The sequence below is a fragment of the Mixophyes fleayi genome, chromosome 4 (assembly GCF_038048845.1).
Source record: "Mixophyes fleayi isolate aMixFle1 chromosome 4, aMixFle1.hap1, whole genome shotgun sequence".
In the NCBI taxonomy this organism is placed as follows: domain Eukaryota; kingdom Metazoa; phylum Chordata; class Amphibia; order Anura; family Limnodynastidae; genus Mixophyes; species Mixophyes fleayi.
The window spans coordinates 330,642,870-330,663,867 of NC_134405.1; the positions used below are offsets into that span (position 1 = coordinate 330,642,870).

The window sequence follows — 20,998 nt, forward strand, 5'->3', positions numbered from 1 at the left end:
ACAGTGTTATCATAGAGGTACAGTGTTATCATAGAGGTATGCTTTGTGCTGTAGTCCTAGAGGTGCAGTGTTATCATAGAGGTATGCTTATTGCTGTAGTCCTAGAGGTGCAGTGTTATCATAGAGGTATGCTTAGTGCTGTAGTCCTAGAGGTACAGTGTTATCATAGAGGTATGCTTAGTGCTGTAGTCCTAGAGGTACAGTGTTATCATAGAGGTATGCTTAGTGCTGTAGTCCTAGAGGTACAGTGTTATCATAGAGGTATGCTTGGTGCTGTAGTCCTAGAGGTACAGTGTTATCATAGAGGTATGCTTAGTGCTGTAGTCCTAGAGGTACAGTGTTATCATAGAGGTATGCTTAGTGCTGTAGTCCTAGAGGTACAGTGTTATCATAGAGGTATGCTTAGTGCTGTAGTCCTAGAAGTACAGTGTTATCATAGAGGTATGCTTAGTGCTGTAGTCCTAGAGGTGCAGTGTTATCATAGAGGTATGCTTAGTGCTGTAGTCCTAGAGGTACAGTGTTATCATAGAGGTATGCTTAGTGCTGTAGTCCTAGAGGTACAGTGTTATCATAGAGGTATGCTTAGTGCTGTAGTCCTAGAGGTACAGTGTTATTCTAGAGGTATGCTTAGTGCTGTAGTCCTAGAGGTACAGTGTTATCATAGAGGTATGCTTATTGCTGTAGTCCTAGAGGTACAGTGTTATTCTAGAGGTATGCTTAGTGCTGTAGTCCTAGAGGTATAGTGTTATCATAGAGATACAGTGTTATCATAGAGGTATGCTTAGTGCTGTAGTCCTAGAGGTACAGTGTTATCATAGAGGTATGCTTGGTGCTGTAGTCCTAGAGGTACAGTGTTATCATAGAGGTATGCTTAGTGCTGTTGTCCTAGAGGTACAGTGTTATCATAGAGGTATGCTTAGTGCTGTAGTCCTAGAGGTACAGTGTTATCATAGAGGTACAGTGTTATCATAGAGGTATGCTTGGTGCTGTAGTCGTAGAGGTACAGTGTTATCATAGAGGTATGCTTAGTGCTGTAGTCCTAGAGGTACAGTGTTATTCTAGAGGTATGCTTAGTGCTGTAGTCCTAGAGGTACAGTGTTATCATAGAGGTATGCTTAGTGCTGTAGTCCTAGAGGTATAGTGTTATCATAGAGGTACAGTGTTATCATAGAGGTATGCTTGGTGCTGTAGTCCTAGAGGTACAGTGTTATCATAGAGGTACAGTGTTATCATAGAGGTATGCTTAGTGCTGTAGTCCTAGAGGTACAGTGTTATCCTAGAGGTATGCTTAGTGCTGTAGTCCTAGAGGTACAGTGTTATCCTAGAGGTATGCTTAGTGCTGTAGTCCTAGAGATACAGTGTTATCATAGAGGTATGCTTATTGCTGTAGTCCTAGAGGTACAGTGTTATCATAGAGGTATGCTTAGTGCTGTAGTCCTAGAGGTACAGTGTTATCATAGAGGTATGCTTAGTGCTGTAGTCCTAGAGGTGCAGTGTTATCATAGAGGTATGCTTAGTGCTGTAGTCCTAGAGGTACAGTGTTATCATAGAGGTATGCTTAGTGCTGTAGTCCTAGAGGTACAGTGTTATCATAGAGGTATGTTTAGTGCTGTAGTCCTAGAGGTACAGTGTTATTCTAGAGGTATGTTTAGTGCTGTAGTCCTAGAGGTACAGTGTTATTCTAGAGGTATGCTTAGTGCTGTAGTCCTAGAGGTACAGTGTTATCATAGATGTATGCTTAGTGCTGTAGTCCTAGAGGTACAGTGTTATCATAGAGGTACAGTGTTATCATAGAGGTATGCTTGGTGCTGTAGTCGTAGAGGTACAGTGTTATCATAGAGGTATGCTTATTGCTGTAGTCCTAGAGGTACAGTGTTATTCTAGAGGTATGCTTAGTGCTGTAGTCCTAGAGGTACAGTGTTATCATAGAGGTATGCTTAGTGCTGTAGTCCTAGAGGTGCAGTGTTATCATAGAGGTATGCTTGGTGCTGTAGTCCTAGAGGTACAGTGTTATCATAGAGGTATGCTTAGTGCTGTAGTCCTAGAGGTATAGTGTTATCATAGAGGTACAGTGTTATCATAGAGGTATGCTTGGTGCTGTAGTCCTAGAGGTACAGTGTTATCATAGAGGTATGCTTAGTGCTGTAGTCCTAGAGGTACAGTGTTATCATAGAGGTACAGTGTTATCATAGAGGTATGCTTAGTGCTGTAGTCCTAGAGGTACAGTGTTATCATAGAGGTACAGTGTTATCATAGAGGTATGCTTAGTGCTGTAGTCCTAGAGGTACAGTGTTATCATAGAGGTATGCTTAGTGCTGTAGTCCTAGAGGTGCAGTGTTCTCATAGAGGTACAGTGTTATCATAGAGGTATGCTTATTGCTGTAGTCCTAGAGGTGCAGTGTTATCATAGAGGTATGCTTATTGCTGTAGTCCTAGAGGTGCAGTGTTATCATAGAGGTATGCTTAGTGCTGTAGTCCTAGAGGTGCAGTGTTCTCATAGAGGTATGCTTATTGCTGTAGTCCTAGAGGTGCAGTGTTCTCATAGAGGTATGCTTAGTGCTGTAGTGCTAGAGGTACAGTGTTATCATAGAGGTATGCTTATTGCTGTAGTCCTAGAGGTGCAGTGTTATCATAGAGGTATGCTTAGTGCTGTAGTCCTAGAGGTGCAGTGTTATCATAGAGGTACAGTGTTATCATAGAGGTATGCTTGGTGCTGTAGTCCTAGAGGTACAGTGTTATCATAGAGGTATGCTTAGTGCTGTAGTCCTAGAGGTACAGTGTTATCATAGAGGTACAGTGTTATCATAGAGGTATGCTTAGTGCTGTAGTCCTAGAGGTACAGTGTTATCATAGAGGTACAGTGTTATCATAGAGGTATGCTTAGTGCTGTAGTGCTAGAGGTACAGTGTTATCATAGAGGTATGCTTATTGCTGTAGTCCTAGAGGTACAGTGTTATCATAGAGGTATGCTTAGTGCTGTAGTCCTAGAGGTACAGTGTTATCATAGAGGAATGCTTAGTGCTGTAGTCCTAGAGGTACAGTGTTATCATAGAGGTATGCTTAGTGCTGTAGTCCTAGAGGTGCAGTGTTATCATAGAGGTATGCTTAGTGCTGTAGTGCTAGAGGTACAGTGTTATCATAGAGGTATGCTTAGTGCTGTAGTCCTAGAGGTACAGTGTTATCATAGAGGTATGCTTAGTGCTGTAGTCCTAGAGGTACAGTGTTATCATAGAGGTATGCTTGGTGCTGTAGTCCTAGAGGTACAGTGTTATCATAGAGCTATGCTTAGTGCTGTAGTCCTAGAGGTACAGTGTTATCATAGAGGTATGCTTAGTGCTGTAGTCCTAGAAGTACAGTGTTATCATAGAGGTATGCTTAGTGCTGTAGTCCTAGAGGTGCAGTGTTATCATAGAGGTATGCTTAGTGCTGTAGTCCTAGAGGTACAGTGTTATCATAGAGGTATGCTTAGTGCTGTAGTCCTAGAGGTACAGTGTTATCATAGAGGTATGTTTAGTGCTGTAGTCCTAGAGGTACAGTGTTATTCTAGAGGTATGTTTAGTGCTGTAGTCCTAGAGGTATAGTGTTATCATAGAGATACAGTGTTATCATAGAGGTATGCTTAGTGCTGTAGTCCTAGAGGTACAGTGTTATCATAGAGGTATGCTTAGTGCTGTAGTCCTAGAGGTACAGTGTTATCATAGAGGTATGTTTAGTGCTGTAGTCCTAGAGGTACAGTGTTATTCTAGAGGTATGCTTAGTGCTGTAGTCCTAGAGGTACAGTGTTATCATAGAAGTATGCTTATTGCTGTAGTCCTAGAGGTACAGTGTTATTCTAGAGGTATGCTTAGTGCTGTAGTCCTAGAGATACAGTGTTATCATAGAGGTATGCTTAGTGCTGTAGTCCTAGAGGTACAGTGTTATCATAGAGGTATGCTTAGTGCTGTAGTCCTAGAGGTACAGTGTTATCATAGAGGTATGCTTAGTGCTGTAGTCCTAGAGGTACAGTGTTATCATAGAGGTACAGTGTTATCATAGAGGTATGCTTTATGCTGTAGTCCTAGAGGTGCAGTGTTATCATAGAGGTATGCTTATTGCTGTAGTCCTAGAGGTGCAGTGTTATCATAGAGGTATGCTTAGTGCTGTAGTCCTAGAGGTACAGTGTTATCATAGAGGTATGCTTAGTGCTGTAGTCCTAGAGGTACAGTGTTATCATAGAGGTATGCTTGGTGCTGTAGTCCTAGAGGTACAGTGTTATCATAGAGGTATGCTTAGTGCTGTAGTCCTAGAGGTACAGTGTTATCATAGAGGTATGCTTAGTGCTGTAGTCCTAGAGGTACAGTGTTATCATAGAGGTATGCTTAGTGCTGTAGTCCTAGAAGTACAGTGTTATCATAGAGGTATGCTTAGTGCTGTAGTCCTAGAGGTGCAGTGTTATCATAGAGGTATGCTTAGTGCTGTAGTCCTAGAGGTACAGTGTTATCATAGAGGTATGCTTAGTGCTGTAGTCCTAGAGGTACAGTGTTATCATAGAGGTATGCTTAGTGCTGTAGTCCTAGAGGTACAGTGTTATTCTAGAGGTATGCTTAGTGCTGTAGTCCTAGAGGTACAGTGTTATCATAGAGGTATGCTTATTGCTGTAGTCCTAGAGGTACAGTGTTATTCTAGAGGTATGCTTAGTGCTGTAGTCCTAGAGGTATAGTGTTATCATAGAGATACAGTGTTATCATAGAGGTATGCTTAGTGCTGTAGTCCTAGAGGTACAGTGTTATCATAGAGGTATGCTTGGTGCTGTAGTCCTAGAGGTACAGTGTTATCATAGAGGTATGCTTAGTGCTGTTGTCCTAGAGGTACAGTGTTATCATAGAGGTATGCTTAGTGCTGTAGTCCTAGAGGTACAGTGTTATCATAGAGGTACAGTGTTATCATAGAGGTATGCTTGGTGCTGTAGTCGTAGAGGTACAGTGTTATCATAGAGGTATGCTTAGTGCTGTAGTCCTAGAGGTACAGTGTTATTCTAGAGGTATGCTTAGTGCTGTAGTCCTAGAGGTACAGTGTTATCATAGAGGTATGCTTAGTGCTGTAGTCCTAGAGGTATAGTGTTATCATAGAGGTACAGTGTTATCATAGAGGTATGCTTGGTGCTGTAGTCCTAGAGGTACAGTGTTATCATAGAGGTACAGTGTTATCATAGAGGTATGCTTAGTGCTGTAGTCCTAGAGGTACAGTGTTATCCTAGAGGTATGCTTAGTGCTGTAGTCCTAGAGGTACAGTGTTATCCTAGAGGTATGCTTAGTGCTGTAGTCCTAGAGATACAGTGTTATCATAGAGGTATGCTTATTGCTGTAGTCCTAGAGGTACAGTGTTATCATAGAGGTATGCTTAGTGCTGTAGTCCTAGAGGTACAGTGTTATCATAGAGGTATGCTTAGTGCTGTAGTCCTAGAGGTGCAGTGTTATCATAGAGGTATGCTTAGTGCTGTAGTCCTAGAGGTACAGTGTTATCATAGAGGTATGCTTAGTGCTGTAGTCCTAGAGGTACAGTGTTATCATAGAGGTATGTTTAGTGCTGTAGTCCTAGAGGTACAGTGTTATTCTAGAGGTATGTTTAGTGCTGTAGTCCTAGAGGTACAGTGTTATTCTAGAGGTATGCTTAGTGCTGTAGTCCTAGAGGTACAGTGTTATCATAGATGTATGCTTAGTGCTGTAGTCCTAGAGGTACAGTGTTATCATAGAGGTACAGTGTTATCATAGAGGTATGCTTGGTGCTGTAGTCGTAGAGGTACAGTGTTATCATAGAGGTATGCTTATTGCTGTAGTCCTAGAGGTACAGTGTTATTCTAGAGGTATGCTTAGTGCTGTAGTCCTAGAGGTACAGTGTTATCATAGAGGTATGCTTAGTGCTGTAGTCCTAGAGGTGCAGTGTTATCATAGAGGTATGCTTGGTGCTGTAGTCCTAGAGGTACAGTGTTATCATAGAGGTATGCTTAGTGCTGTAGTCCTAGAGGTATAGTGTTATCATAGAGGTACAGTGTTATCATAGAGGTATGCTTGGTGCTGTAGTCCTAGAGGTACAGTGTTATCATAGAGGTATGCTTAGTGCTGTAGTCCTAGAGGTACAGTGTTATCATAGAGGTACAGTGTTATCATAGAGGTATGCTTAGTGCTGTAGTCCTAGAGGTACAGTGTTATCATAGAGGTACAGTGTTATCATAGAGGTATGCTTAGTGCTGTAGTCCTAGAGGTACAGTGTTATCATAGAGGTATGCTTAGTGCTGTAGTCCTAGAGGTGCAGTGTTCTCATAGAGGTACAGTGTTATCATAGAGGTATGCTTATTGCTGTAGTCCTAGAGGTGCAGTGTTATCATAGAGGTATGCTTATTGCTGTAGTCCTAGAGGTGCAGTGTTATCATAGAGGTATGCTTAGTGCTGTAGTCCTAGAGGTGCAGTGTTCTCATAGAGGTATGCTTATTGCTGTAGTCCTAGAGGTGCAGTGTTCTCATAGAGGTATGCTTAGTGCTGTAGTGCTAGAGGTACAGTGTTATCATAGAGGTATGCTTATTGCTGTAGTCCTAGAGGTGCAGTGTTATCATAGAGGTATGCTTAGTGCTGTAGTCCTAGAGGTGCAGTGTTATCATAGAGGTACAGTGTTATCATAGAGGTATGCTTGGTGCTGTAGTCCTAGAGGTACAGTGTTATCATAGAGGTATGCTTAGTGCTGTAGTCCTAGAGGTACAGTGTTATCATAGAGGTATGCTTAGTGCTGTAGTCCTAGAGGTACAGTGTTATCATAGAGGTACAGTGTTATCATAGAGGTATGCTTAGTGCTGTAGTGCTAGAGGTACAGTGTTATCATAGAGGTATGCTTATTGCTGTAGTCCTAGAGGTACAGTGTTATCATAGAGGTATGCTTAGTGCTGTAGTCCTAGAGGTACAGTGTTATCATAGAGGAATGCTTAGTGCTGTAGTCCTAGAGGTACAGTGTTATCATAGAGGTATGCTTAGTGCTGTAGTCCTAGAGGTGCAGTGTTATCATAGAGGTATGCTTAGTGCTGTAGTGCTAGAGGTACAGTGTTATCATAGAGGTATGCTTAGTGCTGTAGTCCTAGAGGTACAGTGTTATCATAGAGGTATGCTTAGTGCTGTAGTCCTAGAGGTACAGTGTTATCATAGAGGTATGCTTGGTGCTGTAGTCCTAGAGGTACAGTGTTATCATAGAGCTATGCTTAGTGCTGTAGTCCTAGAGGTACAGTGTTATCATAGAGGTATGCTTAGTGCTGTAGTCCTAGAAGTACAGTGTTATCATAGAGGTATGCTTAGTGCTGTAGTCCTAGAGGTGCAGTGTTATCATAGAGGTATGCTTAGTGCTGTAGTCCTAGAGGTACAGTGTTATCATAGAGGTATGCTTAGTGCTGTAGTCCTAGAGGTACAGTGTTATCATAGAGGTATGTTTAGTGCTGTAGTCCTAGAGGTACAGTGTTATTCTAGAGGTATGTTTAGTGCTGTAGTCCTAGAGGTATAGTGTTATCATAGAGATACAGTGTTATAGAGGTATGCTTAGTGCTGTAGTCCTAGAGGTACAGTGTTATCATATAGGTATGCTTAGTGCTGTAGTCCTAGAGGTACAGTGTTATCATAGAGGTATGTTTAGTGCTGTAGTCCTAGAGGTACAGTGTTATTCTAGAGGTATGCTTAGTGCTGTAGTCCTAGAGGTACAGTGTTATCATAGAAGTATGCTTATTGCTGTAGTCCTAGAGGTACAGTGTTATTCTAGAGGTATGCTTAGTGCTGTAGTCCTAGAGATACAGTGTTATCATAGAGGTATGCTTAGTGCTGTAGTCCTAGAGGTACAGTGTTATCATAGAGGTATGCTTAGTGCTGTAGTCCTAGAGGTACAGTGTTATCATAGAGGTATGCTTAGTGCTGTAGTCCTAGAGGTACAGTGTTATCATAGAGGTATGTTTAGTGCTGTAGTCCTAGAGGTACAGTGTTATCATAGAGGTATGCTTATTGCTGTAGTCCTAGAGGTACAGTGTTATTCTAGAGGTATGCTTAGTGCTGTAGTCCTAGAGGTACAGTGTTATCATAGAGGTATGCTTAGTGCTGTAGTCCTAGAGGTATAGTGTTATCATAGAGATACAGTGTTATCATAGAGGTATGCTTAGTGCTGTAGTCCTAGAGGTACAGTGTTATCATAGAGGTATGCTTAGTGCTGTAGTCCTAGAGGTACAGTGTTATCATAGAGGTATGCTTATTGCTGTAGTCCTAGAGGTACAGTGTTATTCTAGAGGTATGCTTAGTGCTGTAGTCCTAGAGGTACAGTGTTATCATAGAGGTATGCTTAGTGCTGTAGTCCTAGAGGTACAGTGTTATCATAGAGGTACAGTGTTATAATAGAGGTATGCTTGGTGCTGTAGTCCTAGAGGTACAGTGTTATCATAGAGGTATGCTTAGTGCTGTAGTCCTAGAGGTACAGTGTTATCATAGAGGTACAGTGTTATCATAGAGGTATGCTTAGTGCTGTAGTCCTAGAGGTACAGTGTTATCATAGAGGTACAGTGTTATCATAGAGGTATGCTTAGTGCTGTAGTCCTAGAGGTACAGTGTTATCTTAGAGGTATGCTTGGTGCTGTAGTCCTAGAGGTACAGTGTTATCATAGAGGTATGCTTAGTGCTGTAGTCCTAGAGGTACAGTGTTATCATAGAGGTATGCTTGGTGCTCTAGTTCTAAATTAACATTTTCCATTCATAAATGAGAATAAAGAATTATCCCTAGATGACGATCATTGGACCGAGCTTCTGAGTTGAATCTGGGAGTTACAGCTGTCTCCAGCCCCTGGTAGGACAGTGTAGTGACCGCTGTCTCCAGCCCCTGGTAGGACAGTGTAGTGACCGCTGTCTCCAGCCCCTGGTAGGACAGTGTAGTGACCGCTGTCTCCAGCCCCTGGTAGGACAGTGTAGTGACCGCTGTCTCCAGCCCCTGGTAGGACAGTGTAGTGACCGCTGTCTCCAGCCCCTGGTAGGACAGTGTAGTGACCGCTGTCTCCAGCCCCTGGTAGGACAGTGTAGTGACCGCTGTCTCCAGCCCCTGGTAGGACAGTGTAGTGACCGCTGTCTCCAGCCCCTGGTAGGACAGTGTAGTGACCGCTGTCTCCAGCCCCTGGTAGGACAGTGTAGTGACCGCTGTCTCCAGCCCCTTGTAGGACAGTGTAGTGACCGCTGTCTCCAGCCCCTGGTAGGACAGTGTAGTGACCGCTGTCTCCAGCCCCTGGTAGGACAGTGTAGTGACCGCTGTCTCCAGCCCCTGGTAGGACAGTGTAGTGACCGCTGTCTCCAGCCCCTGGTAGGACAGTGTAGTGACCGCTGTCTCCAGCCCCTGGTAGGACAGTGTAGTGACCGCTGTCTCCAGCCCCTGGTAGGACAGTGTAGTGACCGCTGTCTCCAGCCCCTGGTAGGACAGTGTAGTGACCGCTGTCTCCAGCCCCTGGTAGGACAGTGTAGTGACCGCTGTCTCCAGCCCCTGGTAGGACAGTGTAGTGACCGCTGTCTCCAGCCCCTGGTAGGACAGTGTAGTGACCGCTGTCTCCAGCCCCTGGTAGGACAGTGTAGTGACCGCTGTCTCCAGCCCCTGGTAGGACAGTGTAGTGACCGCTGTCTCCAGCCCCTGGTAGGACAGTGTAGTGACCGCTGTCTCCAGCCCCTGGTAGGACAGTGTAGTGACCGCTGTCTCCAGCCCTGGTAGGACAGTGTAGTGACCGCTGTCTCCAGCCCCTGGTAGGACAGTGTAGTGACCGCTGTCTCCAGCCCCTGGTAGGACAGTGTAGTGACCGCTGTCTCCAGCCCTGGTAGGACAGTGTAGTGACCGCTGTCTCCAGCCCTGGTAGGACAGTGTAGTGACCGCTGTCTCCAGCCCCTGGTAGGACAGTGTAGTGACCGCTGTCTCCAGCCCCTGGTAGGACAGTGTAGTGACCGCTGTCTCCAGCCCCTGGTAGGACAGTGTAGTGACCGCTGTCTCCAGCCCCTGGTTAGGACAGTGTAGTGACCGCTGTCTCCAGCCCCTGGTAGGACAGTGTAGTGACCGCTGTCTCCAGCCCCTGGTAGGACAGTGTAGTGACCGCTGTCTCCAGCCCCTGGTAGGACAGTGTAGTGACCGCTGTCTCCAGCCCCTGGTAGGACAGTGTAGTGACCGCTGTCTCCAGCCCCTGGTAGGACAGTGTAGTGACCGCTGTCTCCAGCCCCTGGTAGGACAGTGTAGTGACCGCTGTCTCCAGCCCCTGGTAGGACAGTGTAGTGACCGCTGTCTCCAGCCCCTGGTAGGACAGTGTAGTGACCGCTGTCTCCAGCCCCTGGTAGGACAGTGTAGTGACCGCTGTCTCCAGCCCCTGGTAGGACAGTGTAGTGACCGCTGTCTCTAGCCCCTGGTAGGACAGTGTAGTGACCGCTGTCTCCAGCCCCTGGTAGGACAGTGTAGTGACCGCTGTCTCCAGCCCCTGGTAGGACAGTGTAGTGACCGCTGTCTCCAGCCCCTGGTAGGACAGTGTAGTGACCGCTGTCTCCAGCCCCTGGTAGGACAGTGTAGTGACCGCTGTCTCCAGCCCCTGGTAGGACAGTGTAGTGACCGCTGTCTCCAGCCCCTGGTAGGACAGTGTAGTGACGGCTGTCTCCAGCCCCTGGTAGGACAGTGTAGTGACGGCTGTCTCCAGCCCCTGGTAGGACAGTGTAGTGACGGCTGTCTCCAGCCCCTGGTAGGACAGTGTAGTGACCGCTGTCTCCAGCCCCTGGTAGGACAGTGTAGTGACCGCTGTCTCCAGCCCCTGGTAGGACAGTGTAGTGACCGCTGTCTCCAGCCCCTGGTAGGACAGTGTAGTGACCGCTGTCTCCAGCCCTTGGTAGGACAGTGTAGTGACCGCTGTCTCCAGCCCCTGGTAGGACAGTGTAGTGACCGCTGTCTCCAGCCCCTGGTAGGACAGTGTAGTGACCGCTGTCTCCAGCCCCTGGTAGGACAGTGTAGTGACCGCTGTCTCCAGCCCCTGGTAGGACAGTGTAGTGACCGCTGTCTCCAGCCCCTGGTAGGACAGTGTAGTGACCGCTGTCTCCAGCCCCTGGTAGGACAGTGTAGTGACCGCTGTCTCCAGCCCCTGGTAGGACAGTGTAGTGACCGCTGTCTCCAGCCCCTGTAGGACAGTGTAGTGACCGCTGTCTCCAGCCCCTGGTAGGACAGTGTAGTGACCGCTGTCTCCAGCCCCTGTAGGACAGTGTAGTGACCGCTGTCTCCAGCCCCTGGTAGGACAGTGTAGTGACCGCTGTCTCCAGCCCCTGGTAGGACAGTGTAGTGACCGCTGTCTCCAGCCCCTGGTAGGACAGTGTAGTGACCGCTGTCTCCAGCCCCTGGTAGGACAGTGTAGTGACCGCTGTCTCCAGCCCTGGTAGGACAGTGTAGTGACCGCTGTCTCCAGCCCCTGGTAGGACAGTGTAGTGACCGCTGTCTCCAGCCCCTGGTAGGACAGTGTAGTGACCGCTGTCTCCAGCCCCTGGTAGGACAGTGTAGTGACCGCTGTCTCCAGCCCCTGGTAGGACAGTGTAGTGACCGCTGTCTCCAGCCCTGGTAGGACAGTGTAGTGACCGCTGTCTCCAGCCCCTGGTAGGACAGTGTAGTGACGGCTGTCTCCAGCCCCTGGTAGGACAGTGTAGTGACGGCTGTCTCCAGCCCCTGGTAGGACAGTGTAGTGACCGCTGTCTCCAGCCCCTGGTAGGACAGTGTAGTGACCGCTGTCTCCAGCCCCTGGTAGGACAGTGTAGTGACCGCTGTCTCCAGCCCCTGGTAGGACAGTGTAGTGACCGCTGTCTCCAGCCCCTGGTAGGACAGTGTAGTGACCGCTGTCTCCAGCCCCTGGTAGGACAGTGTAGTGACCGCTGTCTCAAGCCCCTGGTAGGACAGTGTAGTGACCGCTGTCTCCAGCCCCTGGTAGGACAGTGTAGTGACCGCTGTCTCCAGCCCCTGGTAGGACAGTGTAGTGACCGCTGTCTCCAGCCCCTGGTAGGACAGTGTAGTGACCGCTGTCTCCAGCCCCTGGTAGGACAGTGTAGTGACCGCTGTCTCCAGCCCTGGTAGGACAGTGTAGTGACCGCTGTCTCCAGCCCCTGGTAGGACAGTGTAGTGACCGCTGTCTCCAGCCCCTGGTAGGACAGTGTAGTGACCGCTGTCTCCAGCCCCTGGTAGGACAGTGTAGTGACCGCTGTCTCCAGCCCTGGTAGGACAGTGTAGTGACCGCTGTCTCCAGCCCCTGGTAGGACAGTGTAGTGACCGCTGTCTCCAGCCCTGGTAGGACAGTGTAGTGACCGCTGTCTCCAGCCCTGGTAGGACAGTGTAGTGACCGCTGTCTCCAGCCCTGGTAGGACAGTGTAGTGACCGCTGTCTCCAGCCCTGGTAGGACAGTGTAGTGACCGCTGTCTCCAGCCCTGGTAGGACAGTGTAGTGACCGCTGTCTCCAGCCCCTGGTAGGACAGTGTAGTGACCGCTGTCTCCAGCCCCTGGTAGGACAGTGTAGTGACCGCTGTCTCCAGCCCTGGTAGGACAGTGTAGTGACCGCTGTCTCCAGCCCCTGGTAGGACAGTGTAGTGACCGCTGTCTCCAGCCCCTGGTAGGACAGTGTAGTGACCGCTGTCTCCAGCCCCTGGTAGGACAGTGTAGTGACCGCTGTCTCCAGCCCCTGGTAGGACAGTGTAGTGACCGCTGTCTCCAGCCCCTGGTAGGACAGTGTAGTGACCGCTGTCTCCAGCCCTGGTAGGACAGTGTAGTGACCGCTGTCTCCAGCCCTGGTAGGACAGTGTAGTGACCGCTGTCTCCAGCCCTGGTAGGACAGTGTAGTGACCGCTGTCTCCAGCCCTGGTAGGACAGTGTAGTGACCGCTGTCTCCAGCCCCTGGTAGGACAGTGTAGTGACGGCTGTCTCCAGCCCCTGGTAGGACAGTGTAGTGACCGCTGTCTCCAGCCCCTGGTAGGACAGTGTAGTGACCGCTGTCTCCAGCCCCTGGTAGGACAGTGTAGTGACCGCTGTCTCCAGCCCCTGGTAGGACAGTGTAGTGACCGCTGTCTCCAGCCCCTGGTAGGACAGTGTAGTGACCGCTGTCTCCAGCCCCTGGTAGGACAGTGTAGTGACCGCTGTCTCCAGCCCCTGGTAGGACAGTGTAGTGACCGCTGTCTCCAGCCCCTGGTAGGACAGTGTAGTGACGGCTGTCTCCAGCCCCTGGTAGGACAGTGTAGTGACGGCTGTCTCCAGCCCCTGGTAGGACAGTGTAGTGACGGCTGTCTCCAGCCCCTGGTAGGACAGTGTAGTGACGGCTGTCTCCAGCCCCTGGTAGGACAGTGTAGTGACCGCTGTCTCCAGCCCCTGGTAGGACAGTGTAGTGACCGCTGTCTCCAGCCCCTGGTAGGACAGTGTAGTGACCGCTGTCTCCAGCCCCTGGTAGGACAGTGTAGTGACCGCTGTCTCCAGCCCCTGGTAGGACAGTGTAGTGACCGCTGTCTCCAGCCCTTGGTAGGACAGTGTAGTGACCGCTGTCTCCAGCCCTGGTAGGACAGTGTAGTGACCGCTGTCTCCAGCCCCTGGTAGGACAGTGTAGTGACCGCTGTCTCCAGCCCCTGGTAGGACAGTGTAGTGACCGCTGTCTCCAGCCCCTGGTAGGACAGTGTAGTGACCGCTGTCTCCAGCCCCTGGTAGGACAGTGTAGTGACCGCTGTCTCCAGCCCCTGGTAGGACAGTGTAGTGACCGCTGTCTCCAGCCCCTGGTAGGACAGTGTAGTGACCGCTGTCTCCAGCCCCTGGTAGGACAGTGTAGTGACCGCTGTCTCCAGCCCCTGGTAGGACAGTGTAGTGACCGCTGTCTCCAGCCCCTGGTAGGACAGTGTAGTGACCGCTGTCTCCAGCCCCTGGTAGGACAGTGTAGTGACCGCTGTCTCCAGCCCCTGGTAGGACAGTGTAGTGACCGCTGTCTCCAGCCCTGGTAGGACAGTGTAGTGACCGCTGTCTCCAGCCCCTGGTAGGACAGTGTAGTGACCGCTGTCTCCAGCCCCTGGTAGGACAGTGTAGTGACCGCTGTCTCCAGCCCCTGGTAGGACAGTGTAGTGACCGCTGTCTCCAGCCCCTGGTAGGACAGTGTAGTGACCGCTGTCTCCAGCCCCTGGTAGGACAGTGTAGTGACCGCTGTCTCCAGCCCCTGGTAGGACAGTGTAGTGACCGCTGTCTCCAGCCCCTGGTAGGACAGTGTAGTGACCGCTGTCTCCAGCCCCTGGTAGGACAGTGTAGTGACCGCTGTCTCCAGCCCCTGGTAGGACAGTGTAGTGACCGCTGTCTCCAGCCCCTGGTAGGACAGTGTAGTGACCGCTGTCTCCAGCCCTGGTAGGACAGTGTAGTGACCGCTGTCTCAGCCCCTGGTAGGACAGTGTAGTGACCGCTGTCTCCAGCCCCTGGTAGGACAGTGTAGTGACCGCTGTCTCCAGCCCCTGGTAGGACAGTGTAGTGACCGCTGTCTCCAGCCCCTGGTAGGACAGTGTAGTGACCGCTGTCTCCAGCCCCTGGTAGGACAGTGTAGTGACCGCTGTCTCCAGCCCCTGGTAGGACAGTGTAGTGACCGCTGTCTCCAGCCCCTGGTAGGACAGTGTAGTGACCGCTGTCTCCAGCCCCTGGTAGGACAGTGTAGTGACCGCTGTCTCCAGCCCTGGTAGGACAGTGTAGTGACCGCTGTCTCCAGCCCTGGTAGGACAGTGTAGTGACCGCTGTCTCCAGCCCTGGTAGGACAGTGTAGTGACCGCTGTCTCCAGCCCCTGGTAGGACAGTGTAGTGACCGCTGTCTCCAGCCCCTGGTAGGACAGTGTAGTGACGGCTGTCTCCAGCCCCTGGTAGGACAGTGTAGTGACCGCTGTCTCCAGCCCCTGTAGGACAGTGTAGTGACCGCTGTCTCCAGCCCCTGGTAGGACAGTGTAGTGACCGCTGTCTCCAGCCCCTGGTAGGACAGTGTAGTGACCGCTGTCTCCAGCCCCTGGTAGGACAGTGTAGTGACCGCTGTCTCCAGCCCCTGGTAGGACAGTGTAGTGACCGCTGTCTCCAGCCCCTGGTAGGACAGTGTAGTGACCGCTGTCTCCAGCCCCTGGTAGGACAGTGTAGTGACGGCTGTCTCCAGCCCCTGGTAGGACAGTGTAGTGACGGCTGTCTCCAGCCCCTGGTAGGACAGTGTAGTGACGGCTGTCTCCAGCCCCTGGTAGGACAGTGTAGTGACCGCTGTCTCCAGCCCCTGGTAGGACAGTGTAGTGACCGCTGTCTCCAGCCCCTGGTAGGACAGTGTAGTGACCGCTGTCTCCAGCCCCTGGTAGGACAGTGTAGTGACCGCTGTCTCCAGCCCTTGGTAGGACAGTGTAGTGACCGCTGTCTCCAGCCCTGGTAGGACAGTGTAGTGACCGCTGTCTCAGCCCCTGGTAGGACAGTGTAGTGACCGCTGTCTCCAGCCCCTGGTAGGACAGTGTAGTGACCGCTGTCTCCAGCCCCTGGTAGGACAGTGTAGTGACCGCTGTCTCCAGCCCCTGGTAGGACAGTGTAGTGACCGCTGTCTCCAGCCCCTGGTAGGACAGTGTAGTGACCGCTGTCTCCAGCCCCTGGTAGGACAGTGTAGTGACCGCTGTCTCCAGCCCCTGGTAGGACAGTGTAGTGACCGCTGTCTCCAGCCCCTGGTAGGACAGTGTAGTGACCGCTGTCTCCAGCCCCTGGTAGGACAGTGTAGTGACCGCTGTCTCCAGCCCCTGGTAGGGACAGTGTAGTGACCGCTGTCTCCAGCCCCTGGTAGGACAGTGTAGTGACCGCTGTCTCCAGCCCCTGGTAGGACAGTGTAGTGACCGCTGTCTCCAGCCCCTGGTAGGACAGTGTAGTGACCGCTGTCTCCAGCCCCTGGTAGGACAGTGTAGTGACCGCTGTCTCCAGCCCCTGGTAGGACAGTGTAGTGACCGCTGTCTCCAGCCCCTGGTAGGACAGTGTAGTGACCGCTGTCTCCAGCCCCTGGTAGGACAGTGTAGTGACCGCTGTCTCCAGCCCCTGGTAGGACAGTGTAGTGACCGCTGTCTCCAGCCCCTGGTAGGACAGTGTAGTGACCGCTGTCTCCAGCCCCTGGTAGGACAGTGTAGTGACCGCTGTCTCCAGCCCCTGGTAGGACAGTGTAGTGACCGCTGTCTCCAGCCCCTGGTAGGACAGTGTAGTGACCGCTGTCTCCAGCCCCTGGTAGGACAGTGTAGTGACCGCTGTCTCCAGCCCCTGGTAGGACAGTGTAGTGACCGCTGTCTCCAGCCCCTGGTAGGACAGTGTAGTGACCGCTGTCTCCAGCCCCTGGTAGGACAGTGTAGTGACCGCTGTCTCCAGCCCCTGGTAGGACAGTGTAGTGACCGCTGTCTCCAGCCCCTGGTAGGACAGTGTAGTGACCGCTGTCTCCAGCCCCTGGTAGGACAGTGTAGTGACCGCTGTCTCCAGCCCCTGGTAGGACAGTGTAGTGACCGCTGTCTCCAGCCCCTGGTAGGACAGTGTAGTGACCGCTGTCTCCAGCCCCTGGTAGGACAGTGTAGTGACCGCTGTCTCCAGCCCTGGTAGGACAGTGTAGTGACCGCTGTCTCCAGCCCCTGGTAGGACAGTGTAGTGACCGCTGTCTCCAGCCCTGGTAGGACAGTGTAGTGACCGCTGTCTCCAGCCCCTGGTAGGACAGTGTAGTGACCGCTGTCTCCAGCCCCTGGTAGGACAGTGTAGTGACCGCTGTCTCCAGCCCTGGTAGGACAGTGTAGTGACCGCTGTCTCCAGCCCTGGTAGGACAGTGTAGTGACCGCTGTCCTCCAGCCCCTGGTAGGACAGTGTAGTGACCGCTGTCTCCAGCCCCTGGTAGGACAGTGTAGTGACCGCTGTCTCCAGCCCCTGGTAGGACAGTGTAGTGACCGCTGTCTCCAGCCCCTGGTAGGACAGTGTAGTGACTGCTAGATGGGCCAGTAGATCTATCTGTACCATATAGTATATGACTGTCCTTCATGTTGAAGGATACATTGTTATCTGGTCATTCTAGTCATGTATCTCTCTATCCAGCCGCTCATCAAGTGTCGTCTTTCATTTCCAGCAACAACAAGCTGAAGCTCATGAGGAAACGGATTTGAGGTCCGGATTTTGAATCATGGATTTCCCGGTGTCCCCCCGTAGTGTATCTGCGACTCGGAGGTTCTGTGCACAATACACCCATCACCACTTGGCTGTCTTCCTGCTGACCTTCTTCAGGTGAGTAGAATGGACGGTGCAGAATATACACCATCACTTGCATGTTTCTTTCTTGTAACCTGTATCATCTGGACTCAGTTTAATAACCACTTTCACCATAGTAGCTCAAGATCGCATTGCAAGGGAGCTGATCCAGAGTTAATCAGTTCCAAATGTTGTAGCCCTGTCCCAGAGGGGATCTGCATTCATCTCCCTCCACCCTCCCTCTTCTCTCCCTTTTTCCACCTACTTTTTATTTTTTCCTTCAAATAAGATAAAAACAGGTATCAAAATATTTTCTTTTTTGCATATATTTATAATCATTACTCTGTAGCAAACTATTTTGGTTGCATTTATCTTCTAGAAAGGACATTTATTTGTTTCTTGTTTGTAAATATTTGGTGCTGTTAATAAAATGTTGATTAAAAAAAAAAAGCAAGAAAGAAACAAGGTATTTGGAGAACATTTTTGGTGTTTTGACGTCCTGGTTCTCCGGGTGAATCCATCTCTACCCTAGGCCAGCTTTTCTGTTCTTGTGTGATGGTCAGTTCTGCAATATATAGGTTCTGTTAAACTTGTAGACTACTTGTGAGAGGCACTAGCTCTTCACAAAATAACATACATTTTACAAATGTATTATCCAGGATAGCGGGCTAAAAAAACCAAAAACAAATAACACTCTTTAAAATATAACTTTTATTGGATATTACTAAACTTAAATCAAAATATTTAAGATTAAAATTAGTGACTAGGGGGCAGCACAGTGGCTAAATGATTAGCACTTCTGCCTCACAGCGCTGCACAATAGGTTAATTGGCTGCTATCAAAATTGACCCTCTATCTCTGTGTGTGTGTGTGTGTGTGTGTGTGTGTTAGGGAATTTAGACTGTAAGCTCCAATGGGGCAGGGACTGAGGTTTCTGTACAGCGCTGCGGAATCAGTGGCGCTGTATAAATAAATGGTGATGATGATGTCAGGGTATCTTCAAAGCTCTATTTAAGTGGTGGTTATGGAGATTATTCACTTCACATCCCTGATTGAAATTATTTGTTTTCACCATTATTTGGTTTGAAATGACTGGGCTGACTATTCCCATAGTTACTCTAAAAACATGTATGGTAGCTTTCCTGACCCCTCTCCTCTAAAGTACGTTCCGCTTATGCTTCATCTTAGAGGCGCTTTGAAAATAACCTCACGTGCAAATGGGATTTAGTTACTGTGTAGGTTTAAACAACAACATTGATACCTGGGTGGATAAAAACGTTATATCCACCAATGAGAGTGCAAATAACTTTATATCCACCAATGAGAGTGCAATTAACTTTATATCCACCAATGAGAGTGCAATTTACTTTATATCCACCAATGAGAGTGCAATTAACTTTATATCCACCAATGAGAGTGCAAATTGAGTTCAGTAACTCGTGACGTTACTTGCGTTAGTAGCACAGCGTATATAAGTTTAATGCACAGATAGATAAAGCTGAGAACAGACTAATTATACACATGAGCTGGTTAATGAAACAGTCTATGTAAGTGGAGGTGGTGAGAGATTGGGGGGGGGGGGGGTAGTGGTGAAAGGACCCACAGGTTTTACTGAATGGGGGTGGTTGCAAAAATAATAAAGTGATCTGATTTGGTTTATCCGGTGCAACATGGTGAATAAAGAATTCGGCATGCTGGAGTCGGGTGTGTCATTGGTGTACGTTTCTACCCTGTAATCTTCTGCTGGGTGACTCAGAATATCTTAAATCATGTGTAAATAAAATATATATATATTTATATGTAATATAATATTGCAGTATGTGTACCTTGCATTGTTTGGCCAACATCCCAGAGTTCTTGTTTGTCCTGACCTGACTCGCAGGTTTATAAGTGCGTCCAGGATTCAGGTGTCATTGCCAATAGGTAGCAGATGCTCATTATGTTATCTAACCCTCTCTGAGCAGAGTCTGCGAGTCCTTAATTAAGGTTCCAACAGGCTGAAATGTCGGCTTCTCACTTGTCATCTAAATGGGGGGAGGGCCTCTCGCAGGGACATATATGTACGTGTGTATGTATATGTGTCATTATATATCTATATCTCTGTGTGTTACGTGTAGCCTTTATATAACATACACAACAAACTTTCTGCAGTATAATCCCATTGAAGGACACTAGTACACCTCCGATTGTGGACAATGCCTGATAAGCAAGTGTAATTACAATGTCCAGCATGTGCAGTTCTGTCACGTGTTGGGTGTACATGGTAATATTAGCTCTTTCACATAAGCTGATATGGTGAATTGGAAGTATATTACACTTTTTTTTTTATTTTTAAACCGTATAAAAATAGAAAAATAAAACACATTACAGATAGATCAGTCGGACAGTCCAATTATAACAGTGTGACAGATGAACATTAGCATCAGCAGCCATTTCTATAGTGCCACTAATTCCACGGCGCTGTACAGAGACCTCTCCCACATCAGTCCCTGCCCCATTGGAGCTTACAGTCTAAATTCCTTTATATACCCACACACAGACTAGGGTCAATTTGATAGCAGCCAATTAACCTACTAGTATGTTTTTGGAGCGTGGGGAGGAAACCAAAGCACGCAGAGGAAACCCACGCAAACACGGGGAGAACATACAAACTCCACACAGATAAGGCCATGGATGGGAATCAAACTCATGACCCCAGCGCTGTGAGGCAGAAGTGCTAACCACTGAGCCACTGTGCTGCAGCTTAATATTGGACAAACAAGTGTGTAATTGAGATAAGAATCGCCAGATTGAAGCAGGGTTTTAAATATATTTTTTTGGGTGGGGGGGTTCTAGTGTTGGAGGTTCGGGAAGAGAGGGGAATGCTGGGATAGTTAAATTGGTATGGGGGAGGGGGGGTTGTCTTAAGCGTTCCCAGGGAGTGGAGAGTGTTTGTGGAACCAAGGGGTCCACACCACTTGATACTTGGGTACAGTATTGAGTATTGTTCAGGAGAACAGTAATGTATTACATTACGTCTCTTAATGACTTTTATTATTCTCATCCTGCTGCTTTGCAAAATATTACGAAGCACCTGGAGCATCATTAAAAAAATCCATAGCAGAAAACCGTTTGCTCCATTTTTGTTTTGAAAACAAAAAAACACCCATGAAATAGAGCATAAGAAACTTGTATAATCAGTAAACACTGCACATTAAACAGGCAACATATAAACAGACAAATGTTGACACACAGCAAATGTAATCTGTATTCACGTTTTTTACACATCTGATCTTCTCTTCTGGGCAGCAACTCAAAGAATAGAATGTATAGATACAAGAATATCAATGAGAGCATAGACAGGCAATGTACTGCTCACTGTGCTCCTGAGAGGCATCCTCTGACATCATCAAACTGCCAGCTTCCAGAGCATTGGCCCTGGGTGATCACATGACATTAGTGTCACAGGGGAGCCCACAGCAACATCATCATGGTCCTTATGGCATTACAGCAGGAAGCACCATTCGTAGAGGGAGGACACCGTTTTATAACTCACTGATAGAATTTTATGTATCTCTGTAACTGTTACAAATAGAGTGTGCTTAATTCTGTGTATTATCTGATTGTCTCCCAGCTATGCTCTTCTACACGCGTCCAGGAAGGCGTTCAGTAACGTGAAGGTCAGCATAAGCGAGCAGTGGACCCCGTCCAGTTTAAACATCTCTGTGTACGTTGTGGAGCCCAACAAGGTGAGGACGACGTATGA

The 20,998-nt window shown here is 49.0% G+C and overlaps 1 protein-coding gene across 1 annotated transcript in view; it reads left to right on the forward strand.

Moving 5' to 3' along the window:
- The window catches only part of SLC37A3 (solute carrier family 37 member 3), a 36,101-nt gene that overhangs the window by 2,454 nt on the left and 12,649 nt on the right, over nucleotides 1-20,998 (forward strand). Inside the window, exons 2-3 of the mRNA XM_075210381.1 lie at nucleotides 17,135-17,289; nucleotides 20,867-20,981. Coding sequence (XP_075066482.1) covers nucleotides 17,189-17,289; nucleotides 20,867-20,981 — 216 coding nt within the window. The 5' untranslated portion in view covers nucleotides 17,135-17,188. The remainder of the gene's footprint in view (nucleotides 1-17,134; nucleotides 17,290-20,866; nucleotides 20,982-20,998) is intronic.